Below are 20711 nucleotides of genomic sequence, written 5' to 3'. Positions count from 1 at the left end.
ATCAGCTTCTGAGTTTCTAAAGTCTAAAAAAAAAAAAAAAAATACTACTTCTTCTTCTTCTTCCTCAAAAACTTCTTTTTTACAGACTTAAAAACTTCTAAAGACGAGGGAAAAAATGTTGATACATCAAAATATCTTCATATGCTGATATATTGCCATTTAAAAACACCATATCTGTTTTACTAATGAAATATTGCTATATGTCATCGTTATGCGACGAAATCCCCCGAAAATTCACGAAATTTTGCCAAATTTTTATATGTTGATATATTGATGCGGTATCGATCTATTTTACTAACAAAATCTCACAAGAATTTGCAAAATATCACGAGAGTTTGTAAGGATTGTAGATCGATACCGCGTTTTTAAAAATCTATTTGATATCAGCATATGAAAATATATTTGAGTATATTATTTTTCAAAGTGTCAGAAATGGAAAACAAAACTGCTATTTTCAATGACTACTTATTTTTGTCCAACTTTAACATCGGTATCGATATCGGTTATCGGCTACAAGAGTTTTAAAATATCGGCATATCGGATATCGGCCAAAATCTCAATATCGTGCATCCCTAGAAATTAGGGCAGTGGAGTCGCACATGCGAAGCAAGAAACAGAGCGTCAAAATGGAGTTACCGAGAAACAGCCGGTATTTCTCAGTTTAGTTCCACCCTTGTCTCTGCAGCGCCTCCACTTATCACCAAATCAAACATACTAAGAAAACGATACAAAGAAAAATAGCTGCAAAAAAGACTTAGCACTGGTTATGTTGGGGCTTTAAAACTGATTTGTTTTGTTCCCTGCTAAAACAAAGTTTGTGAATTCAGTTAAATAATTGTTATAATATATCTGGCATTTGTGTATTTTTAGCTTTCTTCCTGTATGGGAAGCTTTTCAACATTTGAAACATTAGTGCAGTGGTTTATGTTAAAATAAACCTTTGGGTTAAGTTGTCGCAAGCAGGTTTTGCTTGTGAATTTGGTCTTACATTTTTATTTCAAGTGGCATTAAATAGTCTTAAAAAGTCTTGAATTTTACTTGCCTTATGCTGTAGAAACCCTGAGTTTTTAAACCTGCATATTTATGGTGTGAAAGGAGCCCCAGTCATTAGTAAGGCTGTTTCTCTTTCAGCTACAGGGATGATGGTAATGGAAATTCTGTCTGAACTGAAGCTATTTTAGCACTTTTATCTACATTTTCTGTTCTTAGCTCTTAATCACTGGCCTGAATCAGTATCAACAGAATGCTAGTATGAGTGTTGCAAAAAAGAATGAATAAAATCCAAGTCCAGCTGCTTGGAGCATCTAAGCAGGACGCAGGAATGGGTAGTTACGAGTAAGCTAGCTGTCGATTATGGTAGAATCCGCTAACCAGCCTTTCACCTGTTGTTTCAGAGCCCACACGGCCTTCCCCTGCGGCACAGCGGCAGCCCCAAGTTTGCAGTCAAGACCAGACAGGCGTTTTTTCTGCAGACCACCGCTCCCACGCGACTGGCACGCCGCCTCTGTGAGGACATAATCCGACCGCGGTATCTGGCCCGGCACCCCTACCTCCCAGTCAACACAGCAGCCATCAAAGCAGAGTGTAAGGACGCCCTCATGTTACAGACTGAGCAGCATTGTGTGGTTCAAACATTTATTGATGGCTGTTACTCTGCAGGTGCTCTGAGGTTACCAGATAGGCCAAAAAAGCCTCCACCACTGAAGCCAGTCGACCGTAAACCCCTGGAGTCTGTGGTTCGGTACCTGGGTAAGATTTATTTGAATTTTGTTTTCTTTTATTTGATTTTTTTTTTCTCCTAAAAAACGGTTTGAGAACTTTTACAACGATCTTCCTTCTTTACCCCTTTTCTTATTCCAAGCCTCTTTTTTTTATTCTTCCAACTCTCCATTCTTTCCTTTCTTTTCTCCTCTTTGTTTCTTGTGTCCTTTTTTCTCTCCTTTTCACTCATCACTCCTCTGTTTCTTCTTTCTACTTCCTATTTTCCTTGTGTCCTTCCTCCCACCTTGTTAGTTGACTTGAAATTTATGTCATAAATTCTTTGATTAACGTTTTCTATTTAAATGGGGATTAAACTAAAAGCTGTAAGAATGTAAACCCTGAGGAGTGTGGACTTCTCACCCTCTAAGCTCTAGGAATCCGGTTACTGCCTGACCCTCTTTTGTTTTGAATGTCTGCAGAAGCACATCCCCGTCCATCCAAGCCCAACCCGCCACCTCGTGGAGGATCGATCTCAACAGGAAGCTTAACGCCCATCAAGTCCTCTCCCATCCTTAACAACGGCTCGCCGACCATCCTGGGCAAACGCAGCTATGAGCAGCACAACGGCCTGGATGGTGAGTTTCTACGCCTCCAACCGTTAACTAAGCTCCCTCTCTTTGTATGCCCATAATGAGACCCTTTGTTGGCAATGGTCTTCGTTTTATCTCCATTAAAAATGGAAGTTTCAGTTTAGTGCAGAAATTTACTCATGCTGTTCATATCCTGACTCCTATATTTGATGTCAATACCATTGGGAGTGTATGTTTAAGGATAAAGTGGAATAAAGGATGTAGTTGGGTCACTGGATTGATCAAAGTAACCCTTGCACTGACCTGCAGGCTGGTATTAAAGACTCTCTGCTTCATCTCACCTGATGTTCTGAGGCAGTTAAAAACCAATAAAAATCTTGAGTTGTCATAATTAATAAGGAAAATGTACTTTTTTTGTTATGCAGAAACCAACAGGTTTGTGTAAAGATTAAAGGAACCTTATTTAGAATCATTCAAATATGTTTTCTCATCTACTATAGATCATTTAAAACATATGACACATTTTTATCTTCCTTAAGATTATATTAAATAAAATACGAGTTCCTAAGGCTTGTCAGGATCATCTAGATGTGTAGGATCAGGAGAAAGGATTTTTTTTTTTCCAGTTTTAGCTGGATTTTATGTGCAGGATGAACAATATTGGCAGAGCAGAACGCTGCGATGAATATTGAATGTTTCTGTCCTGGAGCCCAGTTTTACTAGCCTGGGTGCCATTCCGAACTTAGTCCCGCCCACAAGGTTTGAGGTCGGGAAGTTCGGTCTGGCATTGCTCCATAGTAGCGCGAGTATTATCGCCCACTGTAAGGCGATCCAATCAAATTGTCAGGGCGGGCTTTATACGATGATGGACAGATGACCAACAGTAACGTAATCAACCACGTGACCAATGTGCGCTTGGGTGACAACAACAATGGCTGCCGCTGGAGAGTTTATGTGAGTAGATTCTGCTATTAGGTCTGTTCTAGAAGATGCCGACAGCAAATTAATTTTAAAAGAGGAAAAGAGAAACGCGATCAAGTCTCATATTCTTATTATAGGTGTGCAACTGCACGCTTTGATTTTTGTGGACAACAACTATGCGTCGCTTAACATACGTCACGCACTCCGTTGCTCTTATTGGTTGTAGGTCTATCCAATTGAGTGCAGAGGCATTTTTTTTCCTGGTTCGTTCGAAACACGCCCCATAATCACAGCTCTATGGAGCAGTATCAGACTCATATTCTGACTAGAATTGAGTCGGACTACGTCAGGCTACAGTTTTACCTCCGCTCACCTCCATCCCCTTAGACCTGCCTAAAGAAAAGCGACCCCATATCATGATGCTGCCACTGCCATTCAGTTCCACTGTTCAGGTGGTGTGTTCAGGGTGATGTGTGGGGTCAGCAGGAGATATTTATAACAGATATCAGGTTCCTCTTGTCCTGCTTTTAAACTTCTCTCAATCTTCCTTTCTAACCTGCTCAGTTATTTAATCCTCATAAAGCTGTTTGTTCTTTTACAGAACAGCAGGATTTACACTGAGGTTAAATTAAAGGAGACCATTGAGGAAATTTTGGTATTTTGTCCTTAGCTCCTTTGCAATATTTATTGAAGTTATTTTTAAACCTCTATCACTTCTCATTAACTTCTTTGTTTTGATGCATTACTTAAAATCCAAACAGAATGGAGGCCATGATCTGTGTTGTCATGGTAACATGTAGGGCTGCAACAGCGAATCGATAAAAATCGACTTTTAAAAGCGTTGGCAACGAATTTCATCATCGATTAGTTGTCGCACAATTAATGCGTCATCCGCCCGCCGTCGTCATCACTGCCACTTGACTGAAACGGGGAAAGAAAGAAAAAATACGGCAGCGCTGCAGGTGCAGTGTTGCCAACTCAGCGACTTTGTCGCTATATTTAGCGACTTTTCAGACCCCTCCAGCAACTATTTTTCAAAAAAGCGACTAGCAACAAATATGGCGACTTTTCACGGTGTCACTGGCGGCTTTTGGAGACTCTTACGTGAAAGCATGTATCATTCCTACTCTGCCGTGGGGTGCCTCCCCCATCCCAACCCCGTCCAGACTGCAAATGAAGCGCGCATGCGCCGGGATTGACGGCGCAAATTGATCACAATAATTAAAATAGCCTGCGCTTTGTAAAGTGAAAAAAGTCGTAACATGCAACTTTTGTCAAAAGAAATTAACATGGCGCGGAAGCACCACTGTTATGACGCAGCACCTGAAAAGGAAACACGTTGGAGCCTTTGATGGCAGTGAAGAGAGCTGATCAGCAGGATGAGCGACCATGTTTGTTTTGTTTTAAAGTGGGGAAACGTAACGTTAGTTTCTCAGGTAGCTCATCTGATGCTTTCCTTACCGTGTTAGTAGGTTACAGACAGTGATAAGGTTGGCTACTTATTTTACTTTTAATTTCATTTGAATTAGCTTAAGAAGCGTTTATATTTACTTTATAAATAAATTAACTTGAAAATTATGAGGGCAAGGCTTTTAAAGTTTAAATCTTCTGGCAAAGATAAAGTAAAGATCCTGCAATTTATGGAAGTAAAGCAGAATAAAATCCAGCAAGTTCAGTAATATGTCAATTAATTATCTGCCACATTTCCATGTAAATATCTGTCTTTGGAGGATGTGTTTTTTACCACCCCTAGTTCTCTCATTTTTATTCCAAATACAATTTATAATTTGAATCACAGGGCTATTTTTATCTCTATGGTTCAGTATTTTCTCAAGTAGCAACTTTAACTGCTATACTTTCCTGTCTTAAAAGGCAGAACTCTTCTAGTCTAAAAAAAACTCATTTGTTGAAATGGGGGGGCCTATTGTTTGAACCCCTTAGGGGCTTTTAAAAACAAAAATGTCTTTTTTTGCGCTTTATGAAATGAAGTACCCTATATTTTGTGGATGTACAGCTACATTTCTCATGTAAGTTTGCGTAGTTTTAACACAAACATTTATTTTTCATATTGCACCAGGACAGGTAATGAGCAACCTGTACTTGTGTGCTTGTTTGTTCTGTCTAAAATGTTTATTTTGGAATAAAGAGGTTAATATAAAAAATATTTTTTGTCCGATTCATCGATTAATCGAAAAAATAATCGTCCGATTCATCGATTTTTAAAATAATCGTTAGTTGCAGCCCTAGTTACATGGTAAGGGAGTCGTAGGGAGACGTTTCTGCTTGTCTTCCTCAGACCAATGCTGGATCAGAGCGTTCTGAGGAGATTAGCTTCTGGGAGGCAACCAGGTCCACGTGTCGACATCCAGCTGTAATGACTTTATCTAAATCAGTGATTAATTAGGCTGCAGACTCACCAGGTTATTCATTTAGCATATTTTTCTGCTGCCTCTTGATCAGGCTCATAGTTATTTAAACTCTAAATTCATTTAACGTGTAGTTAAATATAGCTGCAGGTATTATTGCATCATTGTGTGAAATCACTTGTGATGCAGCAATCAGAGCCTTACTTTACTGTTGAGTCAGTAAAGGGTGAAAACCAATTGGTAGAAGAAACATGATCCAGTGGATCCTCTCAGGTTTCAGCTTCAATATCTTTGATTCCTTTGTTTGTGGTTCAGTTCTGCCGCCTGCATCCTTCACGCTTCAAAGAACCACAAAGCCTTCTTACTGCTCAATCAATATAATCCCCATCAGGTTATTGAGATACTCTTTAGATAAACTCATTTTAATGCTGCTTTGCATTATGAGGACTATAAGAAACCGATTCAGGCAGCTTGGCCACTCCTGGTTGCTCTGTCCTTGTTTCACACTCACCCATATTAATTAAATCGCACCGATCTTTAATTGTCCAAGGATTTTGTTTCCTGATCTGTTTGTTGTAGGAATTAGTAGTTATGAAACATTTTTAATTCCTCAAAGTCTGTAAAACTACAAGTTTGGGATTTTCTAAGCCCTGTTTCTCCCATGATGTTAAAAAGTTAATTTGCGTTTCTTTTTAGAGGATTTCTTTAGCAATTCTTGGCTGCATACTGTTAATCTGAAGGTTCGATAACAAACAGGAGCCCAGATATTTCATCTGTCTGCTCATCGCAACTATGGTTTTTAGGCTGGGATCTATTCAAATTGTGGAAAAGTGGGAAATGGTGACATGAAAAGCTGTGGAAAAAACTGAGAATCCTGCTCTTCTTGCTTCATTTGCAGGTAGCAAATCCAAAGCCCTTACTCCACAGTGGGATATTATGGCCAAGCGTGTTAGCGACGCGGGGCGGCCGTCGGCGCCACTGCAGGACGAGATACACGAACTGGACTGAACCTTCTGGGAGAACAACCTCTTCTGTAAACACCGCTGAGGTGAGACTTTCTGTTCCGCTGCTGCATCGCTTTGAACAAGAGCTTTGATTCATTTCTTAGTTTATCTTGTTGTTAGTGGGGTTACTAAAAATAGTTTCAAGGGTATGTTTTTTCACTATTTTCTGTGCTTAGGATTTAGTGCTAATAAAAACCTTGAGCTGTTTGTTCAGAGAATGTGAATATTTCAATGTTTTATTTTAAATAAATGATTTAAGAGCAGGCAAAACCCTTCAGAAGCTACAAATGCTCCCCGTTACAGAAGCCTAGTTTTCAGAGTGCTGTGTATAAAGATGTTAATAAAAAGTTGAGTGGATGGAAAAATAGTGGTTAAAAAATAAAATGCAACCGACAAAATGACAGAGAAGATTTTGGCAGCAAATTTCCTCTGTTGAGCAAGTCCTGAACCACAGACCGTTTCCAAACCATCTTCCTGGGGCTAAAGATAAAAGAACAGTACACTGCTATGCTGAAATTAGACCTTTTGAGCCTCATTTCGTGCAGTGGCTGGTCAAAGTTATGCTGAAATGAAGCCAATAAGCTGTTTTTTAATGAGCATAAGAACTTAAACCAAACATAGGACATAGGAACTAAAATTTCTTTTTGTATACACTTGTGTGTACAAAATGCCAAAATAAAATCTGTCTAACTTCAGAACCTGTGGTTTTAAACACATTTACATCCTTATCTTCACATAAACATGAGAAACCTGTCTGTTTGAACACCTTGAGTTAGTGCTATGAAAACATTGACTGTCTGCCCACCCTGCACCCTTCAGACTCTGTCATAGACTCAGAAAGCAGACAGAGCAGAATTCCTGATTTGGACAGATGACTGAACAGCTGGTTGGATCCATCCTGACTACTGGTGGATCAGAGTGACCTGTCACTGGGTCAGTTTGATTAGGGGGACATATGAACGTTGCCTCAAAATATGGAGAAAAGATATAAAGGAATACTATTGTGCTCATTTCACTAATAGACAAAAAGAATATATATGGGTGCAGCAGAGAAGATTGTATAAATTGTTTTTGCATTTAGAACACCGCCTTAGGAGCCTGACGTAGTCCTACTCAATTCTAGTCAGAATATGAGTCTGATGCTGCTCCATAGAGCTGTGATTATGGGGCGTGTTTCGAATGAACCAGGAAAAAAAATGCCTCTGCACTCAATTGGATAGACCTACAACCAATAAGAGCAACGGAGTGCGTGACGTATGTTAAGCGACGCATAGTTGTTGTCAACAAAAATCAAAGCGTGCAGTTGCACGCCTAGAATAAGAAGATGAGCCTTGATCGCGTTTCTCTGTTCCTCTTTTAAAATTAATTTGCTGTCGATATCTTCTAGAACAGACCTAATAGCAGAATCTACTCACCCCAACTCTCCAGCGGCAGCCATTGTTGTTGTTTGAGAGGTTTCCCTGCTTTAGCACAGCTGATTATGATGATTGCAGCTTAGCAATAGCCTGTTAATCAGCTTTCAATTAAAATCAGCTGTACTGGAGCAAGGAAACCTCTAAAACCTGCAGGACAGCGGCTCTCAAGGACCAACTTTGTGGATACCAGCTGTAGAGCTAGCAGCCACAAAGGGGTGCACGCTTAAACATAGCCGTTTTAAAACTGTATGTTACTTGCATAACTCTGGTTCTCAGAGTAGCATAAGTGAGATGTCTCACTATGGAAGACGCCCCTTGCCTTAGGAATTGGGCTAGAGGCGTATCCCATAGTGAGACTTCAAAACAAAAGCTGTGAATAAGAACTAATGTTCAGCCTCTAACCTCCAAATGATCACAAAGCTGATTTTTTTTATCAGCTGAACATTTCCTTTATAAATTGCAGCAGTGATCAAAATGTAAAGAGTGTAGGAGAGACGGTGCAAAAGGCATTGATGTGGAAGGTTCAGAGCAGTGTAAAAAATAAATAAATAAGTGTGGTGCAAAATGCAGTAGAACACAGAGTTTAGTTCTATTTAAAAAGATTTGAAAATTAGATTAGAGTTTTCAACAGTTTAACAGTCTTATGGCAGCGGGGGAAAAGCTGTTGCAGGACCTGGTGGACCTGTAGCGGATGCTGCAAAGCCTCTTTCCTTAGGGTGGCAGGGAGAACAGTCTGTGGTGGTGGGGGGGTGAGAGATCACTGGATGAAATGTCTTTAATGGAGGAAAGAAGAGCTCCAATGATCCTCTCTGCTGTTCTCACCACTCTTAAGGAAATTATTCAGTCAGGGAGGAGTAATGCCATCCAAAACTATTCAATAATAAAATATGAACTGCATGTTTTAAACCATGACCGGTTTTGGTATTGGGTACAATTCTGCACTGATGTTACTTTTTATCCAGGTTGTCTCTGCTGGTTATCTTTTCCTGTAATTTGTTTGTGGTAGAAAATGGGATTTTATGTTTAGGTAACAGGCTTTTCCAGTTATCAGAGAAGAGCTCAGGAACAGCACTCTCTGGTGGCCAGGAGGAGGCGGCAGCAACAAACTGCTGTTGTGTTGATTAGATTTTTCTTAAGTGTATAAAATGAATACAATTGTAAATTTCTATTTTACTATGTAACCTGAGATTTAGCATTTAATTGCATTAAATTATCATTAAATTATATAGATATTCCTAAATATGTATGACTGATTGCCTTTTGCTGTAATATCTTGGTTAGTTTTTATTTATTTATTTATTTTTTTATATCGTACAAAAAAATCTTAGTTTAATGATATTTTATTTCATGTAAAAGCTCATGCAGTGGATGCAGGTTGGCTCTGCTGCCCTCTTGTGGCCAAAAGTCTCATTTTAAACAGTTTGATAGCACCTTAATGACTTTTTTCTTCTCGTCTTCTCCCAGCAGGGGGAGAAATGAAATGGAAAGGCTTTCCTTAAACCAGAAGTGTGAGCTGAGAGGAGACGACGGCATTGGTCACTTTTCATCAGTCAAATTGTGTCTCTTGCTGCTGGAGACCAGTGGACCGCTTTAGCAGTAGTCTCTATCTGAAGAAGAGCCCGACTGTACAGGACTGTGTTTATTACTTACATTACTCGTTATTACTGTCTTTGTAATTATTGTTATTGTTTTTTTTTGTTTGTTTTTTACCAACTATAACTCAGTTTGTTTGTCGAAACAAGCGATGGAGACTTGTAGAGTATCTTGAAAAGTGCTTTAGGACCCCTGTGGAGAAGGGTGAAAGGAACGTAAACATGAGCCACTTGCATCTTATGGTTTTTTTTTTCATGTTTTTGAACAAATTCAAGTCAGAAAAGAGACGCACTTTGGTTTTAGCGACGTGGCTTTCGTTTCACGTAGTGTGAGTGCTTCACCTGGATTTTCTTCTGTTGGAGACGGGGCGGCACTTCCGCCAGAAGAGGTTTAACTTATGGAGAAAGACTTGATGGGTTTTTTCTACCTTTTTCAGCGAGTAATACATCTCTTTGCTTCATTAATGTTATTAAAAATAATGGATTTTTTTTAATCTGTCTTTGTCTTTTCCGTCCATGGAGGTGATGCGTTAAACTTTGCACCAAACACTGCTGTTCCAGGATGTGGCCAGCATGTTTATTTTTTCCTACTCCACACCGGTATGCAAGCAGGGTATATGCAAATTAACAGCGACTCTTCATTCCTAATGGCTTTCTATGTTTGTCAGTATTGGAGCAGATTTAAAGCTCGAGCCGTTCTTTGTTTTGTAAGCAAACACCTGAAATGAACTAAAAAGCAGGAATGCAACCTGCTTTTATGTCAAACCCTTTGTCAGTGTGTTTATTTTTTAATGTTCATAGAAAACATCACCAGCAATTAGCTTTTTTAAAGATGTTTTAAAACCACTCATGAAACATGTTTGCAGGTTAACACACAATTTTTAGGGCTATCAAAAATATAAATCATTGTGGAAACAACCTTGTCCTTAGAATATGGGTATTTTCTTTATTCTTTAGAAGTTTCCTGAGAGCTGTTTAAAATGGAGCCATCCAAACTTTGACACATTGTCCTAAAATTGTCCAAAAAACCAACAACAAATTGACCTCAACCTATTAAAAACATTTTGTTAAAAAAATGTTTTAAATCCATAATCTTCACCTATTTAACAGTACAATAAAAAAAAAAAAATCAGTGTTCAATTTTATATTTTACTTTAGAGAAGTCGTTCCTAAATCATTCTCAGTCTCTAAAAATGATCAATGGATCAATGGGCTGAATAGTTCTGCAATGTAAAGGTTGTGGGTTCCATTCCAGCCATTGAATTTGAATGGGAAGATGTGTCTATTAATTAAATAAATACACGTAGAAAAGCTCTAGATATAGTATTTAATGTATTCATCTGTGCTTTTAAAAAAAAAAAAACCGACATACAATGTCTTAAAGCGTCAGTCGTTTTATATTTCTAAAGAGGAGAATGTATGTTGTTTGTATTCTACAAACTAATAGAGATATGGTCACAGAGTTTATTTAACCAGGCTAATTAAATGGGTGTGTCCAGTTTCCCTCAGAATCAAACCTTGGATATCTGTAGTCTTTTTCCTCTTAAAAAAGATGGCTCCTTGCCAGCATTTTGAAGGCTTCTTGCTTAGAGTCAGATCCTTTATGTGTCTCATTGTGATGCGCTTCTGGTGTAAAAAAACAACAAAAGTCACTCAATTGTTTGCAAGTCAAACTTCCCACCTCTGCACTCCACCTACAATGACATGTCAGGCAAAACGAGCATTAAGACCACTGCTGTAACTTTGGAAGAGCTAAACCTGGGGCCACACTAAGCTACTTTTTGCTCCAAATGGATTAATAATTAAATTCTTATAATTATTCCCAAAGGCAAATTAAGCTAGTGAGATAGTATTTCCACCTATAAGTATTTTTATTATTTTTTATTTAATTGCTCAAACAAGCATAAAACAAAAAGTCTCTTAAGCTGAAGCCAAAATGAAAAGGCTTTTAAAAAGCCAACAAACAGCCTCTAAGACAGAGATTCAATCTCAACAAATACATGAATAGAACAAAGAATACAGAAAACACTTTTCAAAGCATATTCACTCTTGAGTGAAATTTTTTAACATATTTAAATGGAATTGCATGGTTAAATCTAACAGAAGTATGTTTGGTCTGAATCTTAAGAATAGCCTCTTAGCTCCCCCTACTGGAGAATTGCAGCACTGTTACCATTTTGTTTTTTTTATGCCCTAGTGGCCTTCATTTTTCAACCATGGACGGAAGGGGAACAGATGCAGCAAAGGGACTGAATTAAATTTTTACCTCTTATCTGAATTTTTTAAAATGCACTTTTATTAACTTTTTATTTCTAAATTGATTAGAATCCCTATTGGATTAGCTGCTGGCTGATCAGTGACATTTAGGTTCCTACTCAAAGAGTTTGCATTAATCTTATATTTTCTCCTTCATGCTTTTGTTGGGCAGCTCATACTTTAGGCTAACTTCGTTTTTTAAATTTTTTTTGCTGTCTTTTCATCATTAAACCTTTTGAATATTTCTCACACTCTTAAGTCATTTCAGACGCATCTATCTAGCAGGTTTCCTGTGTGTTTGCAGCCTTCAAAAAGTTCAGAACTTGTCCAGGCCCTCATCTTTTGGTGACTTTTTTTGGTTCTTGGCTCAGGAACTTCTATTTTGGGCTTGTTTTGATCTCTATCAAATCCCTGGTCTGATGTTTCTGTTTGCGAGAAACTTAATATTTATAGTACCTGCTGGAGATGACTGGTACTTAACCATGGAGACATGATCCGCTCCAGTCTGCTCCCGTCTACGATAAAATCGATTCTAAAAGCCGACTTAATGACTTTCAGAGAGCTCTTTATTTGTCATCCAGCCTTTATATACCCAGGCACCTAGATTATATCACCATAAACTATTTTTCTGTTTTGGAAGGCTGCTCAAAATAGATGTCAGTGTAACAGTTGCATCATATATTACATTAATGCAGTAATTGAACACTATGCATATTTTATCAAACTGGGAGCATTAGACTGTGCTCTGCAGAAATCAATGCTTTATCACCAATATAATACTTGGTCAACGGGCATAGAGGGAGCTTAGTTGAAAGACGTAAACTTTGATATTGAATATGGTGAGAAAAACCATAGACTCCATATTCAGCTCTGTTATAACAGACTTTGTTGTTTTCATCAAATGAAAGATGCTGAAAATAATACTGTGTACTTCTCCGCTCTATAGATGCATTAGTTTTAATACAGACTATTGATCTGAAATGTTTACACTTGTTTGTTTGGGATACTGTTAAGTTCTGTTTTATTGTTTATAAATCAACACTAAATTTTTAAATGGTAAGATTGCCAAGTTTAGTTTATTTTGAACATACTCATAAAAGGCAGAAAGAGGAAGAAAAGTTTCCAATAAGGCAGATACATAATTAGAAAAGGAGTGGTTAGAAGTGTGACCTTTCCTGTTCTTTAAAGCACTTTCAATATTTATATTACGGTATGTGCAACACTTGGTATATAAATGCATTAATTAGTAACCGATATATGAAAAATTTTCTTAAACCTATAAGGTATATATATATATATATATATATATATATATATATATATATATATATATACTACCGTTCAAAAGTTTGGGGTCACAGAAAACAATTTTGTGTTTTCCTGAAAAGTCACTTATTCACCACCATATGTTGTGAAATGAATAAAAAATAGGGTCAAGACATTGACAAGGTTAGAAATAATGATTTGTATTTGAAATATTTTTTTTTTTTTACATCAAACTTTGCTTTCGTCAAAGAATCCTCCATTTGCACCAATTGCAGCATTGCAGACCTTTGGCATTCTAGCTGTTAATTTGTTGAGGAGGTAATCTGGAGAAATTGCACCCCACGCTTCCAGAAGCAGCTCCCACAAGTTGGATTGGATGGATGGGCACTTCCTGCGTACCGTACGGTCAAGCTGCTCCCACAACAGCTCAATGGGGTTCAGATCTGGTGACTGCGCTGGCCACTCCATTACCCATAGAATACCAGCTGCCTGCTTCTGCTCTAAATAGTTCTTGCACAATTTGGAGGTGTGTTTAGGGTCATTGTCCTGTTGTAGGATGAAATTGGCTCCAATCAAGCGCTGTCCACTGGGTATGGCATGGCGTTGCAAAATGGAGTGATAGCCTCCCTTATTCAGAATCCCTTTTACCCTGTACAAATCTCCCACCTTACCAGCACCGAAGCAACCCCAGACCATCACATTACCTCCACCATGCTTAACAGATGGCGTCAGGTATTCTTCCTGCATCTTTTCATTTGTTCTGCGTCTCACAAACGTTCTTCTTTGTGATCCAAACACCTCAAACCTGGATTCATCCGTCCACAACATGTTTTTCCAGTCTTCCTCTGTCCAATGTCTGTGTTCTTTTGCCCATCTTAATCTTTTTCTTTTATTGGCCAGTATCAGATATCTCCTTTTCTTTGCCAGTCTGCCCTGAAGCCCAGAATCCCGCAGCCGCCTCTTCACTGTAGATGTTGACACTGGTGTTTTGCGGGTACTATTTGATGAAGATGCCAGTTGGGGACCTGTGAGGCGTCTGTTTCTCAAATTAGAGACTCTAGAGACTCTAATGTACTTAGACCCCACAAATGGGATTCTCCAGAAACTCAATCTGATCAAAGGAAGGTCAGTTTTGTAGCTTCTGTAACGAGCTAAACTGTTTTCAGATGTGTGAACATGAGTGCACAAGGGTTTTCTAATCATCAATTAGCCTTCTGAGCCAATGAGCAAACACATTGTACCAGTAGAACACTGGAGTGATAGTTGTTGGAAATGGGCCTCTAGACACCTATGTAGATGTTGCACCAAAAACCAGACATTTGCAGCTAGAATAGTCATTTACCACATTAGCAATGTATAGAGTGTGTTTATTTAAAGTTAAGACTAGTTTAAAGTTATCTTAATTGAAAAGTACAGTGCTTTTGCTTCAAAAATTAGGACATTTCAATGTGACCCCAAACTTTTGAACGGTAGTGTATAAAAAACAACAACTATTTTCTCACCCCTCGTGAGGTGGTATGTGTCATCCTCAAGCTCAGAGGCCTGGGAGTTTGAGGGTTCTGCGCAGTATCTTAGCTGTTCCTAGGACTGCGCTCTTCTGGACAGAGACCTCTGATGTTTTACCTGGAATCTGCTGTAGCCACTCTAACAGTTTGGGGGTCACAGCCCCCAGTGCTCCAATTACCACTGGCACCACTGCTGCTCTCACTTTCCACATCTTTTCTAGCTCCTCCTTCAGTCCTTGGTATTTCTCAAGCTTCTCGTGTTCTTTCTTCTTGATGTTGCTGTCGCTTGGGATTGCCACATCTATCACTACTGCCTTCTTCTGCTGTTTGTCGATCAACACGATGTCTGGTTGGTTAGCCATCACCTGTGTGTGTGTGTGTGTGTGTATATATATATATATATACACAGTTATTATTTTTATTATTATTATTTTAAACAGTTGAAAATTTTTTCAGTGACTCTTTTAAGTTATTCCATATTTTTTCACCACAGATGGACAAAGACTTTTTTTTTTGGTGGTTTGAAAAATATTGTTGCAAATTTTGAAGCCATCCTCAGTGAATATCACCCCTCCTGCTGCAGGAAAGGTTTCTGGCTCGTAAAAGACAGTTTTTTAATAAAGCAGCAGTGTTGTCTTAAATTTAAATTGATCTTTTAGTTTAGGCAATTTTGACGGATAAGAGAGAAGGAGTGTAATCTCTATATCCTATATTGTGGATGACTTTCTCCTTTTTCGTAAAATAAGTGGATTTATGTTCCTACTATAATAAGTGAAAGTTATAAGTAAACTTATATACTCTTTAAGTAATAAGTAGTATTTAAGTTTACTTTTTAATCTGGTGTTACAGGTTCTTAACAGAAATAAAAGCCTTCAACCTAAACTTTAGTTAACTTTGACTAACCAATCTATTTAAAAAATGCTAACTATTTCTGATCTAGAGAAAGAAAAAAACAGTTTTTGGCTATTTTTTTGTTGGAAAGAGAGACAATTACAAAGACTGGACAGTTACAATATTCCGATTTGTGATTTTTTATCTGGAAGAAAAAAAATCACAGACTTATACAGCTTTTAATGAGGATTAATTCATTAATGATATAGCAGATTCAGAGCAATGGCTTAAATAGCAAAATGTGTAGAGAAAGGGACACATTTAAATTGGATATCTGCTCTAAATCTGGACTCTCTGGGCAGTAAAAATAAAACAACTAGGAAGGTGATGAAAGATGGGTAATTAAGCATTAATTAATATATTTTTTTCATACACCAATTACGTTTTTTTTTAAATCCAGAGAATACAAACATAACATTTTATTTTAGAGCCAAACAGAATAAAGCAAATCTACTAAAGAGGGGCAGTGGTGAATAGATCAGAGCAATGAATCATCCGAGCAAGGAAATGATGGAGCATCAGTTGGGACATGGTCCAATAAACAGGTCTGCTCAAAGAGAGCAAGTGAAGGAAATAGTTGTGGTAATTTTTTGTTGGGTAATAAAGGATATTGCTTGGGAAAAAAAGTATTCCACTAATAAAAATGCCTGACTTGATAAATGAGAGGTTTCCTTCTTGCAGTGCTGAATGGCCAGCTATTATAGGAGACGGATGAAGAAAACGTGTTTGAAGTCCGTTTTTAATAGAACTTGTTTTCAAATGTTGGAATCCACAAGTCTATCTAGAATTAATCAAACCACAAAAATGATGAAAGAGCATATATCGTCTCTGAGGAAATTTATATGGAATATCATTCATACATTTTGTTAATTCACTTCTGTTTATTTAGATAGTACCTATTCACAACACATGTCCTATCAAGGCATTTTACAGAGACAAGTTTCTATCTAAGGCTATGAGAACCAGTTGACTCCATCCAGTCATCGAGTCATAATTAAGAATGATATAAGGCTAAAAGGAACGAAGCAAACAAGCTCAAGAAAGATGAAGAGAGGGCTGTACAGGTGGAGAGTGAATATGCAAAGCAATTCAATCTGAAACACATTCTGTGCTCTTCCACCTTCACTATGCAAAAGAAGAAAAAACTTGAACCTTCAAGCAAACGTCTGATCTTATTTTTTTCATCAGTTAGGATTTGTTAAATTTAGTCTCAGGTTCAGGATTGGCAGCTTCTTTACCAACTTCCCAAACTTCCATCTGAAAGGTGGAAGCCAGAGGAGTTAAACTCTAGTCCTGTTGTGATGTCATCTTGTAACTTTTTATGTCCAAAGTTAAATGCTACGGATTAGAGCTGGACTATTTATTTGTTTAAACAATGCTGTGATTTGATTATGATTTTGCTCTACGCTAACCACCAACTGGTAATGGTTAAAAACAGGTTAATGTTTCACTACAGACTATGGGCCGGATCTATCAAAGGTTTGCGTGTATAAAAACGTGAGCTATTTCACTGCGCACGCTAAAAAATGTCCAAACTGATCTATCAACAGCGTGCTAAAAGGATTTGGTCTTTAAAACGTGCTAAATAGCACCTCTTGTCCATTTAGTAGGCCTACTTTTTCTGCAATGAATATGCAATATGGGGAGTTTACACGCAAAAGGGCGTCTTGTGGGAGGAGAACATGTAAATGTATTAATTTAGCACTCGCAAAGTGATTTATTAAACCTGAAAGCAATTTTGCTAACGGTATCTGACTCTATATTTAACACGTTTCAAAAAAAGGTGCAAATGGTCTGTATGCGTAATTGCGCACACATGGCAGCGGTTATTGTCGCAAGTAGACATCGAAATGAAGCAAGAGCTGGGATCTCGTTTTTCAGAAGTGCTGTCCGACGTTCTAAATGCCATGTCGCCCTGACGCCCTAACGGAGAACCCCGACCTCCCCCTTGCGCCTGTGGAGCAACGTGCCAATGCTGCGGGGATGCGTACGCGCAGTAATCTCATCCACAGTCACTTCTTGTGAGCCATTTGGTATGTGCATTTTTCTACAGGCCAATACAAAACACTTGTTTTTTTTGTTTTTTTTTTACTGCAGTGAAGTAGAAATTAAGCCACATACCACCTTAGGGAATAAAGGTTGCCAAAATTCATATATATATATATATATATATATATATATATATATATATATATATACATTTTTTTTTGGAGGGGCTGGGGGTGTAACTGTAAGATTTACATTTCTTAATGCACTAGTTTGCACAAACTACAAACTACTTTGCCGCAAACCACAAAACGCGCAAAACCATCATTTAAATAGGGCGTCTCCAACAGTTTTGCACCTGCAACCAGTTACGCAATCGCTCTTGTTAAATCACCCGCAAACCATGGTTCAGCCCCTCGCGCAAAATTCCAGTTTGCTAGCGCAAATGACTGCACGCAAAATTGGATCTTGATAAATCTGGCCCTATGTCATTGAGAGCTTATTGCACAGAGTTGTGTCACAGGAGACGTGTTTACTTCTGCTTTCATCCACATGGTTTCATGCTAGCTCCACACAGGACACCCAGTCTATGTGTATCACTGTCACCGACAGGGATGGAGGGAGAAATTCAGTGTATTTTGCTAAATGCATTGAGGCTAAAACTGAGGACCTCTGCGATTTGAAAACTGCATTTTGTTAAATTGTATTATATTGAAAATGCAGTTAATTGGCCAGTCCTACTGCTGAGTCATAGGACTGAGTAACCTTCTCAATGGGGTTGTCAAAAGTGTCACTGTATCCGGATACAATACTGATTAGGCTTTAGGTATTGATACTAGATACAAGTGTTTTTTGCATATTTTAGCTATAGCTGGTTTTAGATTTCTAGGTTATTTGCACACAATAAAATGGTCCCTCAAACAACCTAAAGTCACAATTAGAGAAACAGGACTACACTGGAAAAACAGGCCGATCTCAAACATCCACAAAACATAGGTGTTGATGACAGCAGCACAGCTGACCACCCCTTCCAGGATGGCGTCACAGCCAAACAGGAACAGACCAGATGAAGCTACTACGAAAAAAAAGCAGAGAGAGCAGAACGTTAGAGATTGAACTAATAGATTCTGCAGAGTGGGGGAATGGAGATAGAATGAAGCAGAACAATGAAAAAGGCTATAGCAGCATAACTATAAAGATAGATCATGATAACCTGAGCCACTCTAACTATAAGCTTTATCAAAAACAATTCTAAGCCTAGCCTTAAAAGTAGACAGGGTGTCTGCCTCACGGACTAAAACTGGTAGTTGGTTCCACAGGAGAGGAGCCTGATAACTAAAAGATCTGCCTCACATTAGTAAACCTGCAGATTGAGAGAGAAGTGCTCTGCTGGGAAAATAAGGAACAATCCTGATATAAGATGGAGCTTGGCCATTTAAGTCTTTATATGTGAGAAGGAGAATTTAAAAGGAAATCAATGAAGGGAAGCTAGGATGGGAGAGACAAGGGCGTAGGTTTGATTTTAACTTTGGTAGGGACACTATACTGTAAGTCTGATGTCATGCAAAATTATGCATGCTTTGTTTTTTATGCTTGACGTGAAAATCAGGGTGTATTTTGTTTAAAGAGAGCGGCAGCATTTCTTGCTACATTTGTAAAAATGTTATAAGCGCTACACACACTAAATGCTGTTTATCAATGTTTAAAGCATCATCGGCTCTGATGAATGAGGAATTATGACTTTTTTTCCACTTTGAAAAGGTTTGCATTTAAACTTACCTTAAAGCTACAGTGTGTAATTTTCAGCGACATCTAACGTTCAGACTGCAGACCGCAGCAACACGAACATCTCCCCCCCCCACCGCTTCTCCCCCCAACAGTACGGCGAGCGTTACGGGACAAAATGTCTTCCACGTCCACATCACCTACCTTCTCAAGTGATGAGGTTTGTTTACATAGATAATTTTACAGATAGTATTTCATTAGTCTGTGTAGGGTATAGATTTCATGTAGACTTAAGATAATAAATATACCCGTTATTTTTTCTACATCGTTGTGACGTTTTGGCGATCTCGCAATCGCTAGTTTGTTGGCTCTGCGCTGCCGTAGCGCAAAGATGTCTGCCTCCATGGCTGCGAGACCCGCTCCTATGTAATTATAAATAACGAATTTTAAGGCAACGCAAATGTTAAGGTTAAGAGGCTGAGCTCGTAGATGATGATAAATAACATAAATATGTGCCAATTTAACTAAATATAGTCTAATTATATCTGTTATATGTGGATTTATCCTGTTTTTCTCTTTTGATGATATACAATTGTGCATTGGTAAAACCCACTCTTATCTTTTAAATATTCTCTGTATCAAGCAAAATAATAGATTCAAGAGACACCAAATAAAATTATTGTGTACTTACTCTATTTAACCCATTTCATGTACTTTATCTTGGGCTGAAACAATTCACTGGAATAAGCGATTATTGAAATGTCAACAAATTTAGTAATCGATTAATCGTTAACTGGTATATAGAGACTCTAAAACATGACTTTAGCTCACAGAGCGACCCACTTAGAGCAGGAATTATACCAATTCCATTACAATACCATTGTAAAATGTTTTTATCTGTCAATATTCTCCATCCAGAACCCGTCTACAGCTGCAACAAAGCTGTATTGTAAATTATAAACATGATATTCACATCTAATTGGTTGGTAGGGACAAGTAGGTCTGTCCAAAACTTTGTTAGGGACATGTCCCTATGGTCCTTATGCAAACCTACGCCCATGGGGAGAGATATGATCTCTCTCTTTAATTTTCATCAGAACTCTGGCTACAGCATTTTGGATCAGCTGAAGACTTTTAACTACATACTGTTTGTGGACTTTAGATAATCTGCCAAAGGAACGAGCATGTGTGCCCTTAACATAGGATAAATGCATATTATCCACTTCAAACAGGATAAGGGGAGTTTTTTTCTTATTCTAAATGTAATTCATCTTATTCCATTAGAAATTTATCTTAACTACCTGCTCAAATCAAGGGAAAATACAAATTTTTCAAGAGGAAATTACTTGTTCTTCAATTTTTGTAGTGTGTGCTTTTCAGAGGTGTCAAGTAACGAAGTACAAATACTTCATCACTGTACTTAAGTACACTTTTAAGGTATCCATATTTTACTCCATTACTTATTTTTCCTCCTACTTCTGACTTCTACTCAG

The 20711-nt window shown here is 38.1% G+C and overlaps 1 protein-coding gene across 1 annotated transcript in view; it reads left to right on the top strand.

The window, feature by feature from the left end:
• Positions 1-10354, top strand: part of mta1 (metastasis associated 1) — a 66448-nt gene extending 56094 nt beyond the window's left edge. The window contains 5 exon segments of the mRNA XM_038293387.1: positions 1395-1584; positions 1660-1749; positions 2181-2336; positions 6477-6626; positions 9462-10354. Coding sequence (XP_038149315.1) covers positions 1395-1584; positions 1660-1749; positions 2181-2336; positions 6477-6586 — 546 coding nt within the window. The 3' untranslated portion in view covers positions 6587-6626; positions 9462-10354.
• The last annotated feature ends 10357 nt before the right edge of the window (positions 10355-20711 follow it).

Source organism: Cyprinodon tularosa, unplaced genomic scaffold (assembly GCF_016077235.1).
Source record: "Cyprinodon tularosa strain WSP-4 unplaced genomic scaffold, ASM1607723v1 ctg325, whole genome shotgun sequence".
In the NCBI taxonomy this organism is placed as follows: domain Eukaryota; kingdom Metazoa; phylum Chordata; class Actinopteri; order Cyprinodontiformes; family Cyprinodontidae; genus Cyprinodon; species Cyprinodon tularosa.
This window is presented reverse-complemented; position numbering and strand designations above follow the sequence as displayed.